The sequence below is a fragment of the Mus pahari genome, chromosome 9 (genome assembly GCF_900095145.1).
Source record: "Mus pahari chromosome 9, PAHARI_EIJ_v1.1, whole genome shotgun sequence".
Taxonomy (NCBI): domain Eukaryota; kingdom Metazoa; phylum Chordata; class Mammalia; order Rodentia; family Muridae; genus Mus; species Mus pahari.
In genome coordinates this window covers 11840309-11862875 of record NC_034598.1, presented here as the reverse complement: position 1 = coordinate 11862875, position 22567 = coordinate 11840309, and the positions used below count along the sequence as shown (strand labels likewise).

General features: G+C 37.8%; 1 protein-coding gene across 1 annotated transcript in view; it reads right to left on the bottom strand.

The window, feature by feature from the left end:
- The window catches only part of Hace1 (HECT domain and ankyrin repeat containing E3 ubiquitin protein ligase 1), a 118143-nt gene that overhangs the window by 30121 nt on the left and 65455 nt on the right, over positions 1-22567 (bottom strand). The window contains exons 12-19 of the mRNA XM_021204341.1: positions 13761-14095; positions 13237-13305; positions 12869-12956; positions 7784-7895; positions 7591-7688; positions 7380-7467; positions 3282-3431; positions 2550-2746 (exon numbers count right to left, since the gene is read on the bottom strand). Coding sequence (XP_021060000.1) covers positions 2550-2746; positions 3282-3431; positions 7380-7467; positions 7591-7688; positions 7784-7895; positions 12869-12956; positions 13237-13305; positions 13761-14095 — 1137 coding nt within the window. The remainder of the gene's footprint in view (positions 1-2549; positions 2747-3281; positions 3432-7379; positions 7468-7590; positions 7689-7783; positions 7896-12868; positions 12957-13236; positions 13306-13760; positions 14096-22567) is intronic.

The following is a 22567-nucleotide window of genomic DNA, read 5'->3' as shown; positions in this document are numbered from 1 at the left end:
ATTGACACATAAAGAGTTCAATGCAAGGAACTGGATCCTTCCCTTCAAGTTATGGTCAAATACACCCTTGAGACCTTTTCAATACAGGCTATTGTAGTTGCTCTTGGTTTTATCTCAGGCCCTACTACTGAAGATACTATACACATTGATCATAGGACACAGCGAAGTCAAGTTCATACTGATCCCCTCTGGCTGGTTAGCTTTTACAAAACTAGAAGGTACTAAGTAGGTGTTCCTGATGGACAAGAGTCATTCAGTGTTTCTCAACTGTGAACCTTGCTGAAACTATAATAATACCAGCATGACAAGATCTACTCACAGGAACAGTACTAGGTCAGATGTCATGGGGGCAACCAACCAGCTTCTGCTTGCAATTAAGGTCCACTCCGCAGAAGGAAACATATGCCTGGTTACTGAATCTGGCAGAGAGTCCATCACTGGGGAGCTCACAGGCCCCATGAATGAACCTATTACATTATTTTGCTAAATGGGTACAGTATCAAATTTCCCTCTAACTTCCGCATCACTCTCTACCCATAGACTAGTGCAGTTCTGACACCTCATCAGAGAAGTCTTTGCTCAGTGGCTGGTGGTTAACATGGAACTTCATAACTGGTGAAGGTGCTCTGCCATAAATGGGACAGCTACATCACATCCCTCCCTAAGGCGCAGGATCACAGGAGGCAGAAAGATTCTAAGAGCCATAGGGCAGGTATAATCGAATTGAACCCGTTTCTTAGGGACATAACAGGACCACTGTCCTCATGAATTCACAGCAGTTGTATCTGCCTTCAGAAGACCTATCCAAGACCAATGTTCTAGTACAGATGGAAAGGGGCTTATGAGCCACCACCCTACTGAGGAGCTATTGTAGCTTGATGGCTTTGGGGACTGGGAGTGAGATGGGAACAATCCATCTTCTGTAAGGATATGGCTCCTGATGGGTGGGCCGCACTCCACTAGATGGCCCTATACCCTGAAGTAAAGGACTAAATAGATGACAAAATTGATCTTAGTGAACTATTTAAAAAACAAAAGAAGGCACAAAACTGATGAAGGGGAAAGAGGTAGGGGTGGATCTGGGAGGAATAGAGTGAGAAAATATGCTCAAAGTATGCCACATGAAATTCTCAAAGAATAAAGGTACTTTTAAAAAACGTGACCATGTCTTTGAGCCTTTTACAAATATTACACATTTTAATAAATCTACAGTCTGCAACATTTTTAATATGTACAACAATGTAAAATATTAAATGTCATTGATTTTTAAGTCAACTTTAAAACAAATACCACAAATAGATGACATATAATAATAAAAACAAGTCATATATGTATATATTATATACATATGAAGTCAAGAGGTAGGATTTACTGGAACATAAAAGCACAAAGTTTTAACACTGAGATTTCTTTTCTGTGTAAAACTCTTTAACCTGGTACAGAGAAGATGGTTCAGTGAGTAAATAGTTTGCTACATAAGCTTCAGATCCCTGGAACCCACAGGAAAGGCAAGAACAGAGGTGTGCATCTATAGCCCCAGCCTTTGAGGTGACAGACATAGATGACTCCCGGGCAATCATGCCAGGCAGTGTAGAACAAAATGGTGATGTTCATGAGAGATACTGTCTCTCATGGAAAAATAAAGCAGAACAAGCAAAACCAGTATTGAGTCAACTACTCAAGAGACACAGGAAGCATAAATCGGCTGTCCTTTTAACCATCCTAGCTCTTTGAAGATCTTCCCTATGTCACTGCGGGCCTGTCTGTAGGTGTCTGCAAGTATGAGCGAGTAATTGCACCTCCACAGAACTTTGCACTCACTTCACACATTCCCTGCCCACTCACTTTCTCACTTAGCAAGGTATTCTAGAAAGCAGGCTATAGAGGTATGTCACACAGCAACTGCAGTATGTAACCTGCTTCTCAGACCGCACACCCACTTCTGTGGAGAACTTTTACGTACGCCTGCACCTACACAAGTGTCCCCAGAGGATAAGTTTCGAAGACAACTGTCACACCACCAGAGCATGTAGTTACGCTGAGTGTCAGTGAGCACTGTTGAAACGCCCCCACCCGCAAAGGTGAAGAAACAACTGAGAAAAAGAACCCACTGCCAATACCGGGCTTCCACGTCCATCTGCACTGGAGACACGCCTGCTCACAGACATACAGACACCACATACATACAAATAAAAAATTCGTGAACATCTAACTTTTAAAATGTACAATACTGATTACTAAGTGATAACTAATGATAACATCATCACTTAGTATACATTTCCTATCAACTTTTTCAAAATGCAAATGCTTAACTAATACAATCAGCTAAACAGTAGTCTAAATTACACGAATAACCAACACATCACAGTACTAAACTAAAATGATTCTTTCTAGCTCAAGTTTTAAATATGCTAGTTTGCTTAACTTAAGTACTTTCATCTACTTGCAAATGACAAAGAAAGTTTTTCTAGCAAATGCTGGAATAATTTAGAGAAACTGGCATCAGGGCCATTATGAAGAGTGACTAAGGCAAAAATCTGGATACTTACTTTGTTATTTTGTGTCACAAGAATACTTCCACCCCCAGGCTTTAAAGGCACCTCCTCCATAGCTCCAAATACATCAGTCTCAACAGAAAAAGTCAGTTCTAGACCCAGATCACTAATATCATTATCTAAAATCCATTGCAAATTTTTGGCATATTCTGGATCAATAGATGCTACATCTTGGTAATTTACAGGAATACCTAAAAAGAAAATTGCAAAGATAGCAGTTACAATACAGGCACTTCTGACTTCCCTTTACTTGTTTAATGGTGAAATGCTGCCCTCTACAGATATTCTGAAAAACCACAAAATATAATCAAATTTGCAGCATGTTTAAAATGGATGCTAATTTCTAAATTTAGAAGTCCATTAAATTAAGCTGCTGTTCCTTCTTCATCTTTACAATGCTGTCTTTCTTTGAAACAGCTATTTAGAAAGCTGTTATAAGCTTCAGAATTGCCAATTACTTTAGGTATATGCATAAAAAAATGGATGCTTTGTATAAACACATACACACTAAAATGGAAATGCAAAAAAAAAAAAGTGATTTTAAAAAAAGGTAGAGCATTTTTCTCTCCCTCTAGCCCCCAGATACCTTAGGAACACAGATGGTCTCTTATCAGAGCAGTAATTATTTCAACAGAAATGGCGAAACTGGCATTTATCCAATCCATTCTCTCTAAAAGCTGCAAGGAAAGCAGTGTAAACGTTTCAGAAGTGAGGGTACATCCATACCGAGAATGTGCTTGTAGAATGACCGTGTGAAGTAAATATTGACCAGCTGCCTGTGGTTCAAAGCTAATCCCAAGATCTGCCCAGCAAACCGGAAATAGTTCAAGTGATCAGGATTGACATAGGAGTTGCTGTTGGGTTGAAAAGTTGTTCCTATTGAAATAAACAGAGAACAGTAAGATCTATATGCACAAGAGAATATTCCAATGCAGGTAACTGTATTCACGTATAACTCAGCATGGCTACAGTTACATTATGCAGACTACAGCATGCAGTTCTTTGTATAGTCTATAGAAAGACAGTAGAATTGGAAATATAAAAAATGATCATCAGTTCACACTTGAGAGGAAGTCATAAAATACTTCTGACTGACACAAAAGAGACCCTGGTAAATACAATAAAAGATCATATACATATGCAAACATTTTTTCTAGGAACTGTGTCAGTAACTATTCAGCTATAAATCTGGCAGACAATGCTTCATTCATCTGTACATGCCCAGTACTCACTAGATGTTGCATATTAAGATATACAAACTATGAAAATAACCATTCTTAAGTAATGTGATTACCGAATGTGATTCCTATTAATACCAATTAATGACTGGGAACTCTGCCCACCTAACTCATCCTACTCTTTCAAAAGGCAAATAAGTTTAACCAACTACCAATGATGTGAAAGTAAAAACAGCACCCGTATGATCACTCAGACCTAGGTAGTAGTGCAATACAGTCCATCTTTATGAACTATATGAAATAGACAAATTTAGAATAGAGGCACAATAAATTAGGGATAGAGGAAGCTGAATCAAAGGTACAGAGTTTCTACTCAGGCTGACGGGACAGTCCCAGAATTTGGCTCGGTGATGACTGCATAGCACAGCAAAAGTACTTAATCCTAACAAACGATCTACTTTCAAATGTCTTCAATGGTGAATTTTATATTTTACCAAAGAAGAAGAGGAGGAGGAGGAGGAGGAGGAGGAGGAGGAGGAGGAGGAGAAAGACAAAATGACACACCAACTTCCAAAAAACCTAGCAAAATAGTGAAATCTAAAGCCACACCTTGACTTTAACTCCCCTTCAATAGTTTTTCTGGCCATTAACGTGAATTACAAATTCATTTGTTCATAGAGTAGAATATACATTGAGTTTGTGCTTTACACTACTATTCGAAAAACAAGACTTAAACAAAGACAAACTGATAAAATTAATGAAACAGCACCAAAGAAAACTGGGCAGGTATTAGAAAATGAGTGCCTAGACACTTCGAATACTTGCTGTTTCATAGGCTCTAGTGCAACGCTGGATTAAACTGCTGTTTACTTAGGGGAGAAGTAACAGATTTGGAAACTTGTTTGTGATTGAATGACATGTGAAACACACCAGTCATTCTAAATTGCCTCTTGTAATGATTTCCTATCACAAGGCAAGAGAAGATGTTCACAGTCAAAAAAGACTTCAAAGACAAACATAACCGTAATTCCAAAAGTTAGTATGAGTATAGCCATACTTTTACCTACGGATGTGACAATACTTGGACTAGAGATGAACCAGCAAAGATTTTGGTGACTCTACTCTCTTCTCCCAGTTCTGTATATCCCTCCACTATTTACTGAGTTCCTGAGAAAGCTGGTTCTTTAAAAAGAATAGATTTAAAAAAATTAAAACTAGCAAATAGGCAAAAAATCTTCAGCAAAGTAATTTTATTCAAAAACTACTTAAAATAATAAAAGTTTATGTGGACCCAGCTAGCTTAAGTTCTAGAATTAAAAAAACCATTGAACTGGGCCTGGAGCGACGTGCAGTGGTAAGGTGCACTTCCTGCTTTGCCAGCTGATCAGAGTTCAGTTTCCAGCACTCATGTCTGCTAACTCCAGCTTCCAGGGAAGCCAATGCCTCTGGCCTCCATAATCATCTCCACTCGCATGAACATACCCACATACATAAACATAATTAAAAACAACTTTTAATAATGTAAAAAATTAAAAACTGATTATTTTTTCCAAGTAAAAAATGTTTATTAAAATGTTTTCAAGAAATAATGAACATCATTTCTGGAGGGAAATCCTACAACATTGGAAAATATTCTGAAAATAAAAGTAAGAACATCTAAAATTTACTTCACATTTTCCATGTGCCAGGGGCTGAGCTGTGTTCATGTATCAACTAACTAAATTTTTATTCTAAATCACAGATTATCATCATTATTAAGTGACAAATCTGAATCTCAGAAAGGTTAAGTTCCTGGCCCAATATTCACAGAAAGCAAAGTCCAGAGCCAGGATTCACACCTACCATCATCACAAAAGCCAAACTTAAATCACTAAACTACACTGTACATTGATCTTACTCTCACAAGAAAATAACCTTACAATACTGTAAATACTGGGTTTATCTAACATTCCCCACATCAGGAATTCTTAAATCCTGAATTTAATCCCTTCACGACAATCAAGCCTACAACAGGGACTATTTCCCTGAGTTTTAAGTTACTAATACTATGATGAGCCCCTGCCCCACCACCGCCAAGAAGACTCACATCAACCACAGAAATAAGAAATCAGCACCGCAGACTGTGTGAGCCCACATACAGTTGTTACCCTCACCATCAGGAAGTACACCTAGGGGCTCCACATATGCAACTAAACTGACTCAGAACAAGGAACTATAAAGAAAAGAAGTAAGACCAAAATACACTGAATCTAGCTTTAAAAAAATATGTCTACGTAATTAAGTTTGGGGTTTTATTAAGCTTGTCATAAAAATCACAAACACCAAATTTGCCTCACAGCAAATGATCAAAGGTTGAACAGGTTGAACCAGGCAGTCCCACATCCCCGAATAACTTTAATTACTGCAGGTGTGCCAGAGACACTGCGCACAGTTGCACGCCCACAGCCTGTGCCTCCCTCCTCGTGCCTCCTTTCACTCTACTCCTTACACGGGCATGTGTGGCTCGTTAGTTGCAGCCGTCAAAAGTTGTAATTAGAAAGATAATCTCTCTTTCAAGCACTGGGGAAATAGTAGTTTTCAACCCCATCTTCACTTCAAATAGGTGTTATTAAGTTAGATAATTCTTAAATACACCTCCCAAAATGAGTTGTAACCACTAGTATTTAGTTTACAATATCAAATCATATCTTTATATAGTCTGTAAGAACCATTTCCACAAGGGTCCATCATATTACAGGGTTATGTACATGCTCCTCAGTTCCCCGATTCTGATCTCCTAAAAGGACTAAAAATAAAGCCAGTAAGATGGGACATCACAATTGATAGACTGGGATTTTCATGATAGACTTTGATTTTCATGATTTTACAACAGAAATGCAAATAGAATTAGCAAAATTCTGTTTCCAAATAAAGATGTATTTAAAGTCTATCTACTACCATTTTATAAAAGAAAATGTTTACGAAAAATAATAATACAGGAGGGCAGTCAAAGAAAGAATCCTGAAGGTGAATAGATATTAAGATTCTCAAGAGAACTTTTCAGGCCCTGAGACAAGCATTTGACCCACCTAGACATCAGGGCTGTAGTGGCTATTCCTGGTTGTCAACTTGACTATATTTGAAATGAACTACAACCCAGAATTGGAAGGCTCACCAGTGAACCTAATCTGGAGACTGGGAGATAGAAGTTTCTGATCTGGATCTTGATATGGAGATCTTGAGACACAGTGGTGATTGAATCCAGAAGATTAAGACAGGGAGATCTCCGAGTCCAAGATCATCCGGGATTAAAGGTGTGGTGGCACACACCTTTAATCTGGGCTACACCTTCTGCTGGGGACCATATAAGGACATTGGAAGAAGGGAGTCTGGCTCTCGCTCTTTCGCCTTCTTGCGGTGTGGGACTCAGCAACTGCTAGATCCTTGGACTTCCATTCACAGCTACTACTGAACCATTGTTGGGATTTGGACTGCAGACTGTAAGTCATCAATAAATTCCTTTACTATATAGAGACTATCTGCAAGTTCTGTGACTCTAGAGAACCCTGACTAATACAAGGGCTATTCAAAGAAACAAAGATCAAATTCTCTGCTACAGTTTGAGGAATATGACAGCCACAGACAAGCTCCAGATGACACAACTTACCATCTGCTGACTGGGTGAATAGTGCATAATCAGGATTGACTATCTCATTAGACAGAATATCAAACCACTCACGTACAACACCTTGACCCTGAATTGAAGAAAACAAAATTTAGCAACAGCAGGAATAAACTATATTTAGTCTTTGTATCTTAAATAATAACAAAATTTTAGTGATTCAACTTTTAAAGTGTGTTATATTTTATATACCCACCATGCCTTCTTCTCCATGAAATCGTACAGCAATCCCCTGCTTTAGCTTTGCACAGTTTGCTTTTGATACAATTTCACAGCTACTCCTAAAAATAGAATCTAAATATGTAGTACTGGTTAATTTTAATATATTAAAACTTAAAATAACAACACTTTGCGGCTTATGCATCTATCAGTGTCTCTGTGACACATACCTCTGTGAACCAGGAGAATATCGTTCTCATTCACTGGTCTGTGTACCATGTCTGAGTCCGGCTGTCCTGAGTGCAAATGTTCATAGAACCATTCACAGCGATCTTTAAATGGCTACCCCAAAAAAACAACAGTAAAAATGGTATCAGTATTTAAACCACAATCATTCATATTCTAACTTTTCAATAAACAGTTGCAAAAAAGTGATCTTAATGAAAATACTTTAACTAATACATTTATAATTCCTGTTTTTAACAAAAACTGACAAATTATATCAAAAAACTTAATATCAGATATGTAACAAAATATTTTCAATTTCTTTTAAATCTAATGTTTATATGAATACATTTCCATACCCAGAAAAATTATATTGACTATATCATTTAATTTTTCAAAAAGTAAGCTTTTGAGCTTGAAAAATAGCCCAGTAGTTAAGACACAGTTCTTGCAGAGAACCTGAGTTAGGGCGCAGCACCCGTATCGGGCAGCTTACGAACACCTGCCACTCCAGCTCCAGGGGCTCGATGCCCTCTTTTGGCTTCACAGGAGCCTGTACCCACATGCCCATAACACCACAAATACACTCGCATATACACATTACTGAAAATAAAATACCTTTAAACTAATCTTTTATGTATAGTTCATTCTTACTTCTTTTCTTAGGAATTTAGACAACAGACAGACAAAATGTTATCCTTCAGCCTTCCCTTCATTTACTTTAAAAATTGAAAACTAAGAACTCTTAAAAAGTGGAGGAAAGCTCTGTATTTTACTTATCTTCAAGGAAAAGCAAACTCAAATAATCTCTAATTTTAATAATTGCTTAGAAGCTAATATTGAAGATGTAGTATATGCAAATATTGCAGGTTATTGAGTATATAAGAATTGTATAAATTTTAATTTCAGATGAAAATTGCTTTACATAGTTAAAGAGTTGAGGTAATCCAGAATAACACACTATGTATACAATGCCAAATTCTCAACAGTGAAATTCAAACGCACTAAAGATGAAAAAACTACACAAAAGGATGGGAACAAAGGCTTTGCAGGACTACAACTCAGGAGGCAGGAAAGCAGGCAAATCAATTAAAGGGAGACAAGGAGAAAAGCACAAAAAGTGAAACTGGGTCCCTCTCGAAGATGCTGCGAAGATACCGGCATAACTGGAGCTGTATCCCTAACATGTTGAAGGAGGAATGATTATGAATGCCCCTGAGCACAAAATGAAGGATACTGAGATCCACATAAAAGATACAGGAAGTGAGACAATCAGGTGTAGGTGATACTTCAGTCTAGAACCCTACTCTGTTCTGCCTGTGTACAGATACCCCTTCTAAAATCGCACTTGACAGTCTCCTATTTCTTCATTTGCACGTGGTATGCACAAGTGCATGTGTGCGTGTACACACACACACACACACACACACACACACACACACACACAAAACCTCTCAAAGCAATGTTCCAAGAAACCTCAGAAACACTTCAAAATCCCCACCAGTACTGAGCTATGTGCACTTCCATTTCTGAACAAGAGTACAAACTCATGTATTCAGGTTCACTCCTAATATATCCAGTACAAAGAAGACAAGGACAGATTTGGTGCCTAAATTGGTTCATGAGCAGTAACTGTTTCCTCAAGTAAAATTTTCAGGAGAAACACCTATTTCCTATCTTATGCCAATGTATAATTAGACACGACTATGATTAAATGTATCAGATACATAATGGGAAGGGACATGTGAAAAAGAAAAAATGATTATATGTTCTAAAGTATTAATCAAACAGGAAACTACCCATGCTTCCTTAGCAACCAAACTCCATAAAAGGAAAGGGAAGACCCTAACAACAATTGGGACTCTTAAATACTCTCAGCTCATGAGATCCACAGTCAATCTTGACAGTGTAACCACCTATAATTGTACTATCAGTTCCTTTTAATAAAGGCAGCTTGTCACTTTTGAAATTTTGTACAAGTCCTTATTTTCAATTATTTGGTTAAGAGGCCAAGAACCTGGAATGTTCCAGATCCCCACTATTATGATTACGTGGTAAAAACAAACAAACAAACAAACAAACAAAAACCCCATGGTAAACATGATAATCAAAAGGAGTACAGTATTCAAGAAGATCAAACAGGGAAGTGTGATGGGATCTGGTTGCAGTAAGAAAGAAGAATAACAAAGTGAATGTGGTCATAGTGTTTGTTTTATCTCAGCAACAGTAACCCTAACGAAGACTCTTCCTTTCTTAAGTGCTTCCTGTCAGGGTATTTTCTTGCAGCCATAGGAAAGTAACAATTGATAGTGTGCTATGTCCCTTTGCTATAGCACTGTCAACTTCTTCCATGTTGTGGTTTTCTGGTGACCAGTGTGGTTTAAGAGAGGAGAGATTTTATATTTCTGTACAAATTCTATTAGGAAGAGCTTTTGAAATTAGTCTTTTTATCAAGCATGGGCTACACCTAGCCCCCACCCCACCCCACACCCCACCCCACACATATGTAGCAGATGTGAAGCTTGGTCTTCATGCAGGTCCTGAACAACTGAAGCAGAGGTTGTCCCTGAACCTATTGCCTGCCAGAGGATCCTGTTCCCCTAACTGGACCACCTTGTCTTGCCTCACTGGGAGAAGATGTACCTGGTCCCAAAGTGATACTTGGTGTGCCAGGATGGGTTGATACCCAGGGGCTTGGGGGAGTCTCCCTCTTCTCCGAGAAGAAGGGGATGGGAGATATGGGGAAGAGCTATGCGAGGTGGGGTCCTGGGAGGATTTGGGGTGGTGATCGGGATGTAAAGTGAATAAATAAATAAATTAATGAAAAAAAAAGAAATCAGAATGTTTGTGAAGTATATGTGGAAGTAGTCGCTCAGAAGATTGAAAAACCGAAGCAAAGCCCTTTAGCTATAGTGGTACATGTATCTGTGTTTTGATCTTACAGGTACTTTTGCTTGCTATTCTTTCTTTCCTTTTTTCAAAATGTTGGCAGAATTATATTGTTTTCCTGAAGCAAAGTCACTCCTTAACACTCTAGCAAACAAATAAGATTCTTTGATCTGTCAATCAAACTCAATAGCATATGATCCAAATCTAGCTTTTAGAGCTGTGTCTTCTCACTACATAGTTACTGCCAGTCACCAATGTTACACACTTCCTATTCTCACCATCAGTGTTGCACACTTCCTATTCTCATGCTCTCACCATCAGTGTTGCACACTTCCTATTCCCACACTCTCACCATCAGTGTTGCACATTTCCTATTCTCACGCTCTCAGCATCAGTGTTGCACACTTCTAATTCTCATGCTCTCACCATCAATGTTGCACACTTCCTATTCCATGCTCTCACCATCAGTGTTGCACACTTCCTATTCTCATGCTCTCACCATCAGTGTTGCACACTTCCTATTCTCATGTTCTCACCATCAGTGTTGCACACTTCCTATTCTCACGCTCTCACCATCAATGTTGCACACTTCCTATTCTCATGCTCTCACCATCAGTGTTGCACACTTCCTATTCTCATGCTCTCACCGTTACAGTGTTGCATGCACACTTCCTATTCTCACGCTCTCATCCTCACAGTGGCTATGGTGTTCACCTTCTCTTTACTCAAATTAAAAATTCACACGTTTTTCAAACCTTTCAGAGTCACTTAAAAATCTACTTCCTTTCGAAATCTCTCTTCACTATAACACCCAAAGAAATTATTTCTCTTAAAAGAACCTAGTAATATGATAATGACTAACATACAGATAGATTTATTATCTTCTCTGCTGGATTTAGTTGCAATCTCTTTGAGGGTCTGAATAAATAGCTGAGTGATTAAGATGACTGGGTGTTCTTCTAGTCCCAGTCCCCACGTGGTGGCTAACAATTGTCCGTAACTCAGGTTCCAGAGAATCCAATGCCCTCTTTTGGCCTCCATGTATACCATATTCATGTGATATAAACACATACATGTGGGTAAAAACATTCATAATAATAAATATTGTTTTAAAAGAAACTCTTTTATTTCTGTTTAGAAAACTACCTTCACATACTGAGAATACAGAGCAGTCTTTAGACTTTCCTACTCCTAGATAGTCTCTGTATTTTAGATAACAAAATCAAGGTCCCATGGGAATGTAGTTCAATGGCAGAGTTGCTTGCTTTAAGCCTGCACAACAACTTGGTTTAATCCCCTACATCACGTAAGTCAGGTGTGGTGAAATATGCCTATAAACTGAGCACTTAGGAGGAGAGACAGAACCAGAGTGAGTGTTAGGGGAAGCAGGCCTGCCTGAGACCCTGTCTCACAAAGTTTTAAATAATAACAATAAAAAAAAAAAGTTCAAAGATGTTAAAAAATGTGGCCATATCACATAACTATTACAGAGCAAAACGAGCTTTCCCTCACATATTTCATGAAACATAGACAACACCTAGTAGAAAAAAAGTTGTCAAATCAAGCACATTTTGGAGAACTGTCATGTTAAATCACTACTTTTGCAAAAGCATTTAACAGTCCTTTAACATACTACTGATGTGTTTTATAAATTCCTAAATGGCATAGGTGTTAGTTCCTCAATGTATTTGGGAAGAAAATTCTTTCCTCAAAGATCTTACAAAACTAATTAAACTAATTTAAAAGTGTGGCAATGTATTCTGTTATCTCTGTATATGCCTTTGTATACAGTAGGTACTCAATACACATTCCTAGAAGAAGAAAATTCACTTCTCATACTAAACTACCATGGAGTTCCATCTTTAATGCAGTAATTTTATTTAAAGTAAAGTTACCAAACAAAATTCAAAATCTAAAAATTAATTTCGGAGGTCTGGAGAAATGGTTCAGAGGTTAAGAGGAGCAGGGTTCCCAGCACCAACGTGGCAGTCTATAGCTCCAGTTTAGGGGGATCTGATACCTCTTCTGGACTATACAGACACCAGCCATGCACATGGTACACAGACAAAATACCCCATATGCACAAATATAATAAAATAGTATTTTCTAAATGACAAAATTTTAAAAATTACAAAAAAATAAATAATTTAAAAAATATTTCATTTCCCTGTATTAACAGTAAAGATTAATAAAGTCTGTACCTGTGCTTTTATGATATGCATGAATCTTGACATCAATTCAGGACATTCAAGAAGAAAGTGAAAATGGTCAAATATAATTTTGGGGTTTCTAATAGAAAAATAAAACAAACAATAATTATCATTGAGTAAAATGCAAATTCAGATACATAATGCTGAAGCATTATGTATACATATTATGTATACATAATGCTGAAGCAGAAGAAAAACATATTAATCTCTACCTGCTATACTTTTGTTAATGACAAATTACTACTTTGAATAGTACAGAATTAATTTTATCTGTTTAAATGAAAATATATAAATAGAGAAAAGGCTGCCAAGATAGTCCAAGCCTTCCCATATCCCTTACATTACCCAGAAAGCCTTACCTATTCACAAAACATTTCAACACTTCATCATGCTTGCAGACAAACTCAATGAAACGAGGCGAAGTCATTCTGAGGGGGGAGGGAAAAAGCAATCAGAATATACAAAGTTGGAGACACAGTATGCAAATCCAGTAAATTAAGTAGAACTGGCTTCTAGACAGAACAGAAGAACTTACATATATATACATCCTCCATATCAACTTAGGGGTCTGTACAATGAAATACTACATGTAACTTGTTATTAACAAATAATACATAAACAAGTGACTGTGAAAATTATAAAATTTAATGCAGTTCTTTATGAAATAGCATTCACTAATTTACATAAAAATAAATATACTTTTACAAAACCTAAATACTTTTACCAGATTTTTATTAGTACAATGAGTATCCTAAGATAAATGTGAATAGAACTTTTAAGAAAAACTTAAAAAAAATTATATTTGTCTTTCCTGAAATTACAAAAATATTGAAGCTTTTCTTCACTCACCAAAGACAAATCACACTAAGTGGGACTATCTTACCCTGGAGGCATCTGGCAGGAACAGCACATGTAGAAGGCTTGAATGACAGCACTCAGGCGGTTGGCTGTCACAGAGATGACATCCTGACAGTCAGCACTGGCTTCCGGCTCCCCTGCAAGCACCTCTGGCTTGGAATCCCCTGGACCAGGGGGCAGACTTTCATAGCTTTCAGGGCCTGGCGGTTCAAATGCAGAAAGAGGAGGGGCCTCCTGACCCTGGCCTTTTTGTTTCAGCAAGATAGAAGTAATATCTGTTGAATCCTCTTTGTTTTTCATTAATTCTGTGGCTATTAAAACTAACCATTCATCCAATGAGTGCCAAAGCAACTCCAAAGGCTAAAAAGAAAAGAAATGGCCTTTTAAAACAACATTCTTAAAGTACATTATTTTTAAAGAAAAAAAAGACAAAACTAAAACCTCACAGATGTACAGTATAAGAAAATGATTCTAAACATTTTTATCTTCCCAAGCTTAAATATAAAGAAAGTATACAAATATTAAAAAAATAAATGTATTCATTTATAAAAAAGTATGTGTATTATTCCTATAATTTATAAAGAAAATAAAATCTAACAAAATTTTTTAAGCAATTGTTCATTTTCAAACGAGTTCTTTTAAAGCACTTAATGCCTTTTATAATCCCCTAACTTTTATTATCATGATGTCAACAATTTTCAATTACAAGTATTTTTTATTTAAAAGCCTGAAAATTGCTAAAAGTCTGAGAAAATTGTTTAGTGCACAGTGCTTCTTAAAAAGCATTCCTACTTTTTTTTATTACTTATAATATGAAAGTAAAAAGTGGGGCATAATATATATGTGTATATATTAAAATATACTTATATATAAAATCTATCTCTAATAATTTTTAGAATTATCTTATTATTTTACTGTGTAGGTGTTTTATCTCATTCATAGCTGCGTATCATGTGTGTCCAGTTCCCAATGAGGCCAGCAGAGGTCATCAGATCCCCTGGGCATGGAGTTACAGATGACTGTGCAGCCGTCATGGGGGTGCCGGGAACTCAACCTGAATCTTCTAGAAGATCAAGTGCTTTTAACTGACGAGCCATTTCTCTAGCACCAAAACCCAGTAAATTTTAAAACAAGGAATAAAATGAATAAATTATCTAACTAAAGACTTGGCAGGACAGTGAGATGGCTCAGTGAATTAAGGCATTTGCTTCCAAGCCTGGCAATATACATTCTTTAAGCATAGGGCACATATGAGTGAGAAAACGGACTTAGAACGTCGTCTTCTGATTACTACACACATACCTTGGCATCAGGCATAGACACATGCACACACGTGCAGACAAACACACAATAAGAAAAATGAAGCAATAAAATTTTAAAATAAGTTTCCAACTTTAAAAAAAAAAAAAACCAAAAAAAAAAAAAAAACAGACAAGGATACTGTGGGTCCCTCCCTGTCCCCCACCCCCAGCGCCAGAATAAAGCCAGGACCTCAAGCATGCACTCTACTACTCTGCACCTATACCTAGATCTTAGCAAATAATTCTTACTGCTTATAAATTATTCTCTTCTAATAGAGAGTGGGACATAAATGAACCTTACTTCTGAATATTGAATATCCCTGCTGAGAAGAGGGAAATGTCTTCTCTGAAGTAATTATCCATTACATTTTATTGTTTAAACCGCATCATCACAGACCAAGTATCAGAGATAAAATGTAAATGACCTATAGCAATTACTTTACAAAGAGTACAAAAGTACCAAGAGTATATCCCACAACCCTCTGCACACAAACCCCACCCGAGGAGAGTTGGTCTCCAAGGAGTGGTCTCACCCCTAAGATCACAGGTGAGATCATCACATTCACTTCAATAACTGTCCAAAGAGGGACAAGCCAGGAGCACACAGGGCACAAGAACAGTGGAGCAGCCTGGATAAAGATCTTTCCAGTCTCCATCTGAAGCTGAGGGTAGCCCTCCAGACCCAAATCCCACCCAGGAGAGAGCTGGTCTCCTCAGGAGTGCTGACACACCTAAGATCACAGGCTCACAGGTTCACAGGAAGAACAAGCTAAAGTCAGAGACAGCAAGACCAAATAACACCAGAGATAACCACATGGTCAGAGGCAAGCCAAAAAACCTAAGCATTAGCCCACTCTCAGCAATGGACATGGAAACAGAAACTAAACAGAGACACAATGAAACTAACAGAAGTTATGGGCCAAGTGGATATAACTAATATCTATAGAACATATCACCTAAAACAAAAGGATATACCTTCTTCTCAGCACCTCATGGTACCTTCTCCACATCTGACCATATAATCGGTCACAAAACAGGCCTCAACAGATACAAGAAGATTGAAATTATCCCATGCATCCTATCAGATCTCCATGGACTAAGGCTTGTCTTCAATAACAACAAAATCAACAGAAAGCCTACAAACACATGGAAGCTGAACAAAGCCCTACTCAATGATAACTTGGTCGAGGAAAAAAATAGAGAAATTAAAGGCTTTTTATAATTTAATGCAAATGAAGGCATAACATACCCAAACTCAAGGGACAAAGTGAAAGCTAAGAGGAAACTCATAGCTCTAAGTGCCACAAAAAAGAAACTGTAGAGAGCATAAACTAACAACTTGACAGCACGACTAAAAGCTCTAGAACAAAAAGAAGCAAATACACCCAAAAGGAGTAGATTGCAGAAAATAATCAAACTCAGGGCTGAAATCAACCAAGTATAAACAGAAAGAACTATACAAAGAATCAACAAACCAGGGGCTGGTTCTTTGAGACAAGATAGATAAACCCTTAGTCAGACTAACCAGAGGGCACAGTATCCAAATTGAGAAAATCAGAAATGAAAAGGGAGACATGAAAACAGAAACGGAGGACATCAAAAAAATTCATCAGATCCTACTACAAAAGCCTATACTCAACAAAACTGGAAAATGTGGATAAAATGAACAATTTTCTAGACATACACCAGGTACCAAAGTTAAATCAGGATCAGATAAACCATCTAAACAGTCTCATAATCCCTTTAAAAAAAAAAAAAATAGAAGCAGTCATTAAAGGTCTCCAAACCAAAAAGGAAAGCCCAGGACCAGATGGGTTTACAGCAGAATTCTACCAGACCTTCAAAGAAGGCCTAATATCAATACTCTTCAAACTATTCCACAAAATAGAAACAGAAGGAGCACTATTTAATTCATTTTATGAAGCCACAATTATGCTTATACCTAAGCTACACAAAAAGACAACTTCAGACCAATTTCCCCTATGAATATCAATGCAAAAAATACTCAAAAAAAAAAAAAAAATCTCGAAAACCAAATCAAAGAACTCAACAAAATGATCATCCACCATGATCAAGTAGGCTTTATCCCAGGGATGCAGGGATGGTTAAATATATGGAAATCCATCAATGTAATCCAGAATGTAAACAAAGTCAAAGAAAAAAAGCCATATGATCATTTCATTAGATGCTGAGAAAGCATGACAAAATCCAACACCCCTTCATGATAAAAGTCTTGGAAAGATCAGAAATTCAAGGCCCACACCTAAACATAGTAAAAGGAAAATACAGCTAACTAGTAGGCAACATCTAAATGGAAAAACTAAATGGAGAAAAACTTAAAGCACTTTTTACCCTTCCCCCAGCCTTGAGCAGGCTAAACTAACCTTGAGTGCTTGCCACAATGGGTTTTACTCCTAGGTGGAGTCATCAGACCTTCCTGCATTTGCAGTTTCCTACAGGAGCTTTGAGGAATAGACCTAGCTTTGCAACATAGTCCAGCTGAAACAAAGGATAGGTCTGTGGGCTCTCCTTATATAAACACAGTGCTGAATATTAAACTTTGAGCCTTGATCAGAACCTTTGTCTTGGCTTCATCCTTCTTTAGCACCCAGTCCTTTCTCACTTCCAGCCCCCCTTTCAGATAACCCAGTTTCTCCATGGCCTCTGGACAGCTACAGCAATCCCACTAAACTCAGGGACTAGACAAGGCTGCCCACTCTCTCCCTACCTATTGAATACAGTACTCAAAGTCCTAGTCATCTGTGATACACAGACATACATGCAGACCAATTATCCATACACATAAAATAAAATCAATAATAATAAGAAGAAATATATTAAGCAGGTTCCTTGACAGTACCAACATAATTGTTCCATTTCATAAACTGAGTGATCATGACCACAAAATTATATTTCTACACACAGCAATAGTAATATAACAATCACATATGATTCAACAACCTTAATTTATATTCTAACACTTGTGTGTGTGCGTGTTGTATTTGTATGACATATACATAACCCCAAGCTTACTAGGAAACTATTTTAAAATCTCAAGATATTCTGAAGTGAAATCAAAATCTGACAGGAAAGCTAACTTAAGTTCACAGCACTTTCAAATCCTGTTTTTCTCAACTAAATAATATCCCATGACAAAAAAAAAAAAAGATTAAGCTAAATTTCTCAACTTTTTCTTGGCTTCTAAAAAACTTATTCTAAATTATATTTCTATGAAACCACTAACAGTCACAGCTTACTATTAAGAAGAAAGGGGTATATTACCACCCATTATGCTCACTGGTGCAATAACAAAACAATATTCTCTTTCAAATACTGCAAAGCTGCTAGACACTAGAGAAAAATCTCTTAAAACTGAAAGATGGTGAGTGTTATGATTAGCTTAAAGGACTTCTCAAATAAATCAGAAACCCTTAATAACAGGATGTTAGACTATTTCACCCACTAAAACCAAATGGCCTATAAACACACTCAACTCTAATGGAAGGCCCATGAGGTAATCCTAACAATAAAGTGACATGCAGAGTTAATGAGATGACAAGTAGGAATCAACTGGTACCTTAGAACATGGTAAAGGGAACATGTATTTCCAGTCCAACATCACAGCAAATAGTCCAGGAGTTTACAACTTGATCACTCCACCATGAACTTAACATGAATGCATAGCAACAGTCTCTAATTTATCTTTACATACAAAAAGTTAGATGGTTTCTCCATCTCTCAAATATACCATATTTAATTTAAAAAGCTAACAGAAACTTTAACAGTTAATACTTAATTTCAGTAGCATTCTATTTTTTAGTCAACTTGTAAAATACCTGCAAATCAAATCTAAGAGTACACAAAAACATCACCCACCACAATCAGACTCGAGGATAATTCAACATATGTAAATCAATAAAGATAATCCACCATTTAAACAAACACTTTCAGCAAAATAGCTGAATACAAAAATAACTCACAAAAATCAGTAGCCTTCCTATATACAAATGGCAGAGTTTGAGAAAGAAATTAGGGAATCAACACTTTTCACAAAAGCTTCAAAAAACAGAAAAAATCTTGGGATATCTTAAGTCAAAGACCAGTCTAATTAAAAACATCAAGTCACTGAAGTAAGAAACTGAAGATATCAGAAGATGGGAAGATTACCCATGCTCATGGATCAGTAGGATTAACATAGTCAAATGGCCATCCTACTAAAAACAAATTTCCAGACTCAACACAATCACCACCAAAACGCCAACACAATTCTTCAAGGAGCTTGAAAGGACAATTTTCAGCTTAATATAGAAAAACAAAACAAAATGAATCTCCCAGGATAAACAATCTTGAATAACAAAAGAACTATCACCATCCCTAATTTGGAAGTTTTACTACAGAGCTATAGTAATAAAAACAGCATGGTACTGACACAAAGACATATACACTTTCATCAAGGGAACTGAACTGATGACCTAGACAAAAAATCCACACATGTAAGAACACCTGATTCTTTGAGTGGAAAAAAGAAAAAAAATCACACACACACACACACACACACACACACACACACACAAGCACGCATGCATGCATGCACGCACACCAGAAATACACATTGGAAAAGAGATAGTATCTTCAACAAATGGTGCCGGTCAAACTGGCTGGCTACATTTAAAATAATGCAAATAAACCCATACCTATCACAAAACTCAACTCCAAATACATCACAAATCTCAACATAAGCAAAATGCACTGAGCCTGATATGAGACAATGGGAATAGCCTTGGACTCACTGGCACATGACGACTATCTGCCAACAGTGTTAGCACAGGCAGTGGAACCTCACAAAATTGAAAACCTTTTGCACAGAAAAAGACATGGCCATATGAACAAAGCAGCAGCTTACAGAATGGGGAAAGGTTTTTTACCAACTACACATGCAACAGAGAACTAATATCCAAAATAAGTAGAGAACCCAAAAAATTAGATATCAATAAAACAAATAACTCAATTTTAAAAACAGGTACAGATCTAAACAGACTTCTCAGAGTAAACTCACCATCCTTAGTCATATGGCAAACGCAAATCTAACTACTTTTGCTATTCCATATTACAGTGGTCAGGATGGCTTAGATCAATGAACCGACTGACAGCTCATGCTGGTGAGGATGTGGAACAAAGGGAACACTCATCCATTGCTGATGGGAGTGCAAACTTGTACAGCCACTACAGAAATCAATGAAAATTGATCTACCTCAAAACCCAGCTATAGCATTCTTGGGCATGCATCCAAAGAATGCTTCATCCTAGCACAGAGACGCTTGTTCAATCATTTCATTGCTGTTCTAGCCATACAGCCAGAAAGTGTAAACATCAGATGAATGGATAAAGAAAATATGGTATGCTTACACAATGGCTTACATTTACATTCAGTCATTTTTTTAAAAAGCCATAAAATTCGCAGGTAAATAGATGAAACTAAAATTTATTATCCTAAGTGAAGTACAGACCAAGTGTGGATGCTGGCTATTAAGTTAATAATAACCAAGCTACAATCCATATAGCCATAGAGGGTAGGCATACAGTAAAGGACTCCAGAGCTGGGAACAGATCTATCTTCTAGGAAAGGGAAGTAGAATAGATAGTTATGGAAGGATGGAGGGAGAGGGAGAATGGTATAGGAGGACAGAGAAGAGAAAGGGAGGGACCTGGAGATCAGGGAGGGAATATAGGGACAGCTAAAATTAAGTGACATTTGAGGAATACTACAGAAATCTATCATAGTAGAATCTTCCTAAAATATATGCATATAGGATGGAGATCTAAATAAAACTGTCAAATAATGGGAGAGTCAAAGCCCCAACTAGCCATCTCTAGTCACCAAATGAAAATTCCAATATTGAGAATGAGACACATCTAAACCCCCACCACTCAAACAAACCAGGCTGGTGCCAGAACTATAGGTCACTTTCCCCATCTTGACAGCAAGGCCTAATTGATGAAGACAACACCTACATAGCTCACTGAACATGGAGACATTGAGCTGGTGCCTACACAGAATGGGCACCTGCCATACCTAAGTGGTACAGAAAGGTACTCTTCATGCAACCCAGAGGGAGAAATACTAACATCAACTGAGACACAAACCCTCTGATCTATTATGGTGACCTGCCTACAAGATATGCTATGGCAATGGTGCCACAAAGCTTGTGGATGTAATCAACTAGGAAATGACTTGACTTAAGGCCCACTCCAAAATCTGGAACCCATAGCCAACACTGCTTGGGTGACCAAGAACTTGAGACTAGATAGCCCAAGGACCTAGGGTAAAGCCAAATAATACTGGCCTTAAAAAAACAAAACAAAACAAAAATAAGAAAAAAGGAAAATATAGCAATAAATGACTCCTAAAGAAATTCTCCTATACTCACTATCAATGCCTTGCTCAACCATCAGAGAAATTTCCTACTGCAGCATTTGGAAAAAAACATAAAAACCCACAGGCAGATACTATACAAAGAATGAGAGATCTTCAGCCCCTAAACAGGATGCGCCCATCAAATCCTTCCCCTCAGGATCAGGAAAAGAGGCAGAAAGAGTGCAAAGCTGGAGAGGTGGAAGATGGGAAGAACACAAGACCCTCCAAATTGAGGTGAACAAAGGTCATGTGAGCTCACAGAGACTGAGTCTGTGTGAGGGTCTGCATGCATCTGCACCAGGCCCTCTGCGGATACACTAGGTGTGCATGCATCTGCACCAGGCCCTCTGCGGATACACTAGGTGTGCATGCATCTGCACCAGACCCACTGCGGATACACTAGGTGTGCATGCATCTGCACCAGGCCCTCTGCGGATACACTAGGTGTGCATGCATCTGCACCAGNCCCNCTGCGGATACACTAGGTGTGCATGCATCTGCACCAGTCCCACTGCGGATACACTAGGTGTGCATGCATCTGCACCAGTCCCACTGCGGATACACTAGGTGTGCATGCATCTGCACCAGTCCCACTGCGGATACACTAGGTGTGCATGCATCTGCACCAGTCCCACTGCGGATACACTAGGTGTGCATGTATCTGCACCAGGCCCACTGTGGATACACAAGGGCTTTCAGCTTAATGTTTGCATGGGGATCCTGAATGCAAACATGGGGGGCCTCTGTTTCTTGTACCTTCCTTGGGCTTGTTTCCTTCTGTTTGTTTGTCCTACTCTGATGTTAGTTTTTGTTTTATCCTATTTTATTTCATTATTGTCCCACAGAAACCTGTCTGCTTTCTAGTAAGAAACAAAAGGGGTGTAGATATCAATGGAAGGGGAGGTTTGGAAGAGCTAGGAGTAGAAGAAGCTTAAACCACAATCCATATATATAAGGAAAAAAATCTATTTTCAATAAAAGGATAAATTAAGCTACAAATTAATGAATTAAAAGGTAATACCCAATCCCAGAACTTGGGAGGCAGAGGCAGGCAGATTTCTGAGTTCGAGGCCAGCCTGGTCTACAGAGTGAGTTCCCGGACAGTCAGGGCTACAC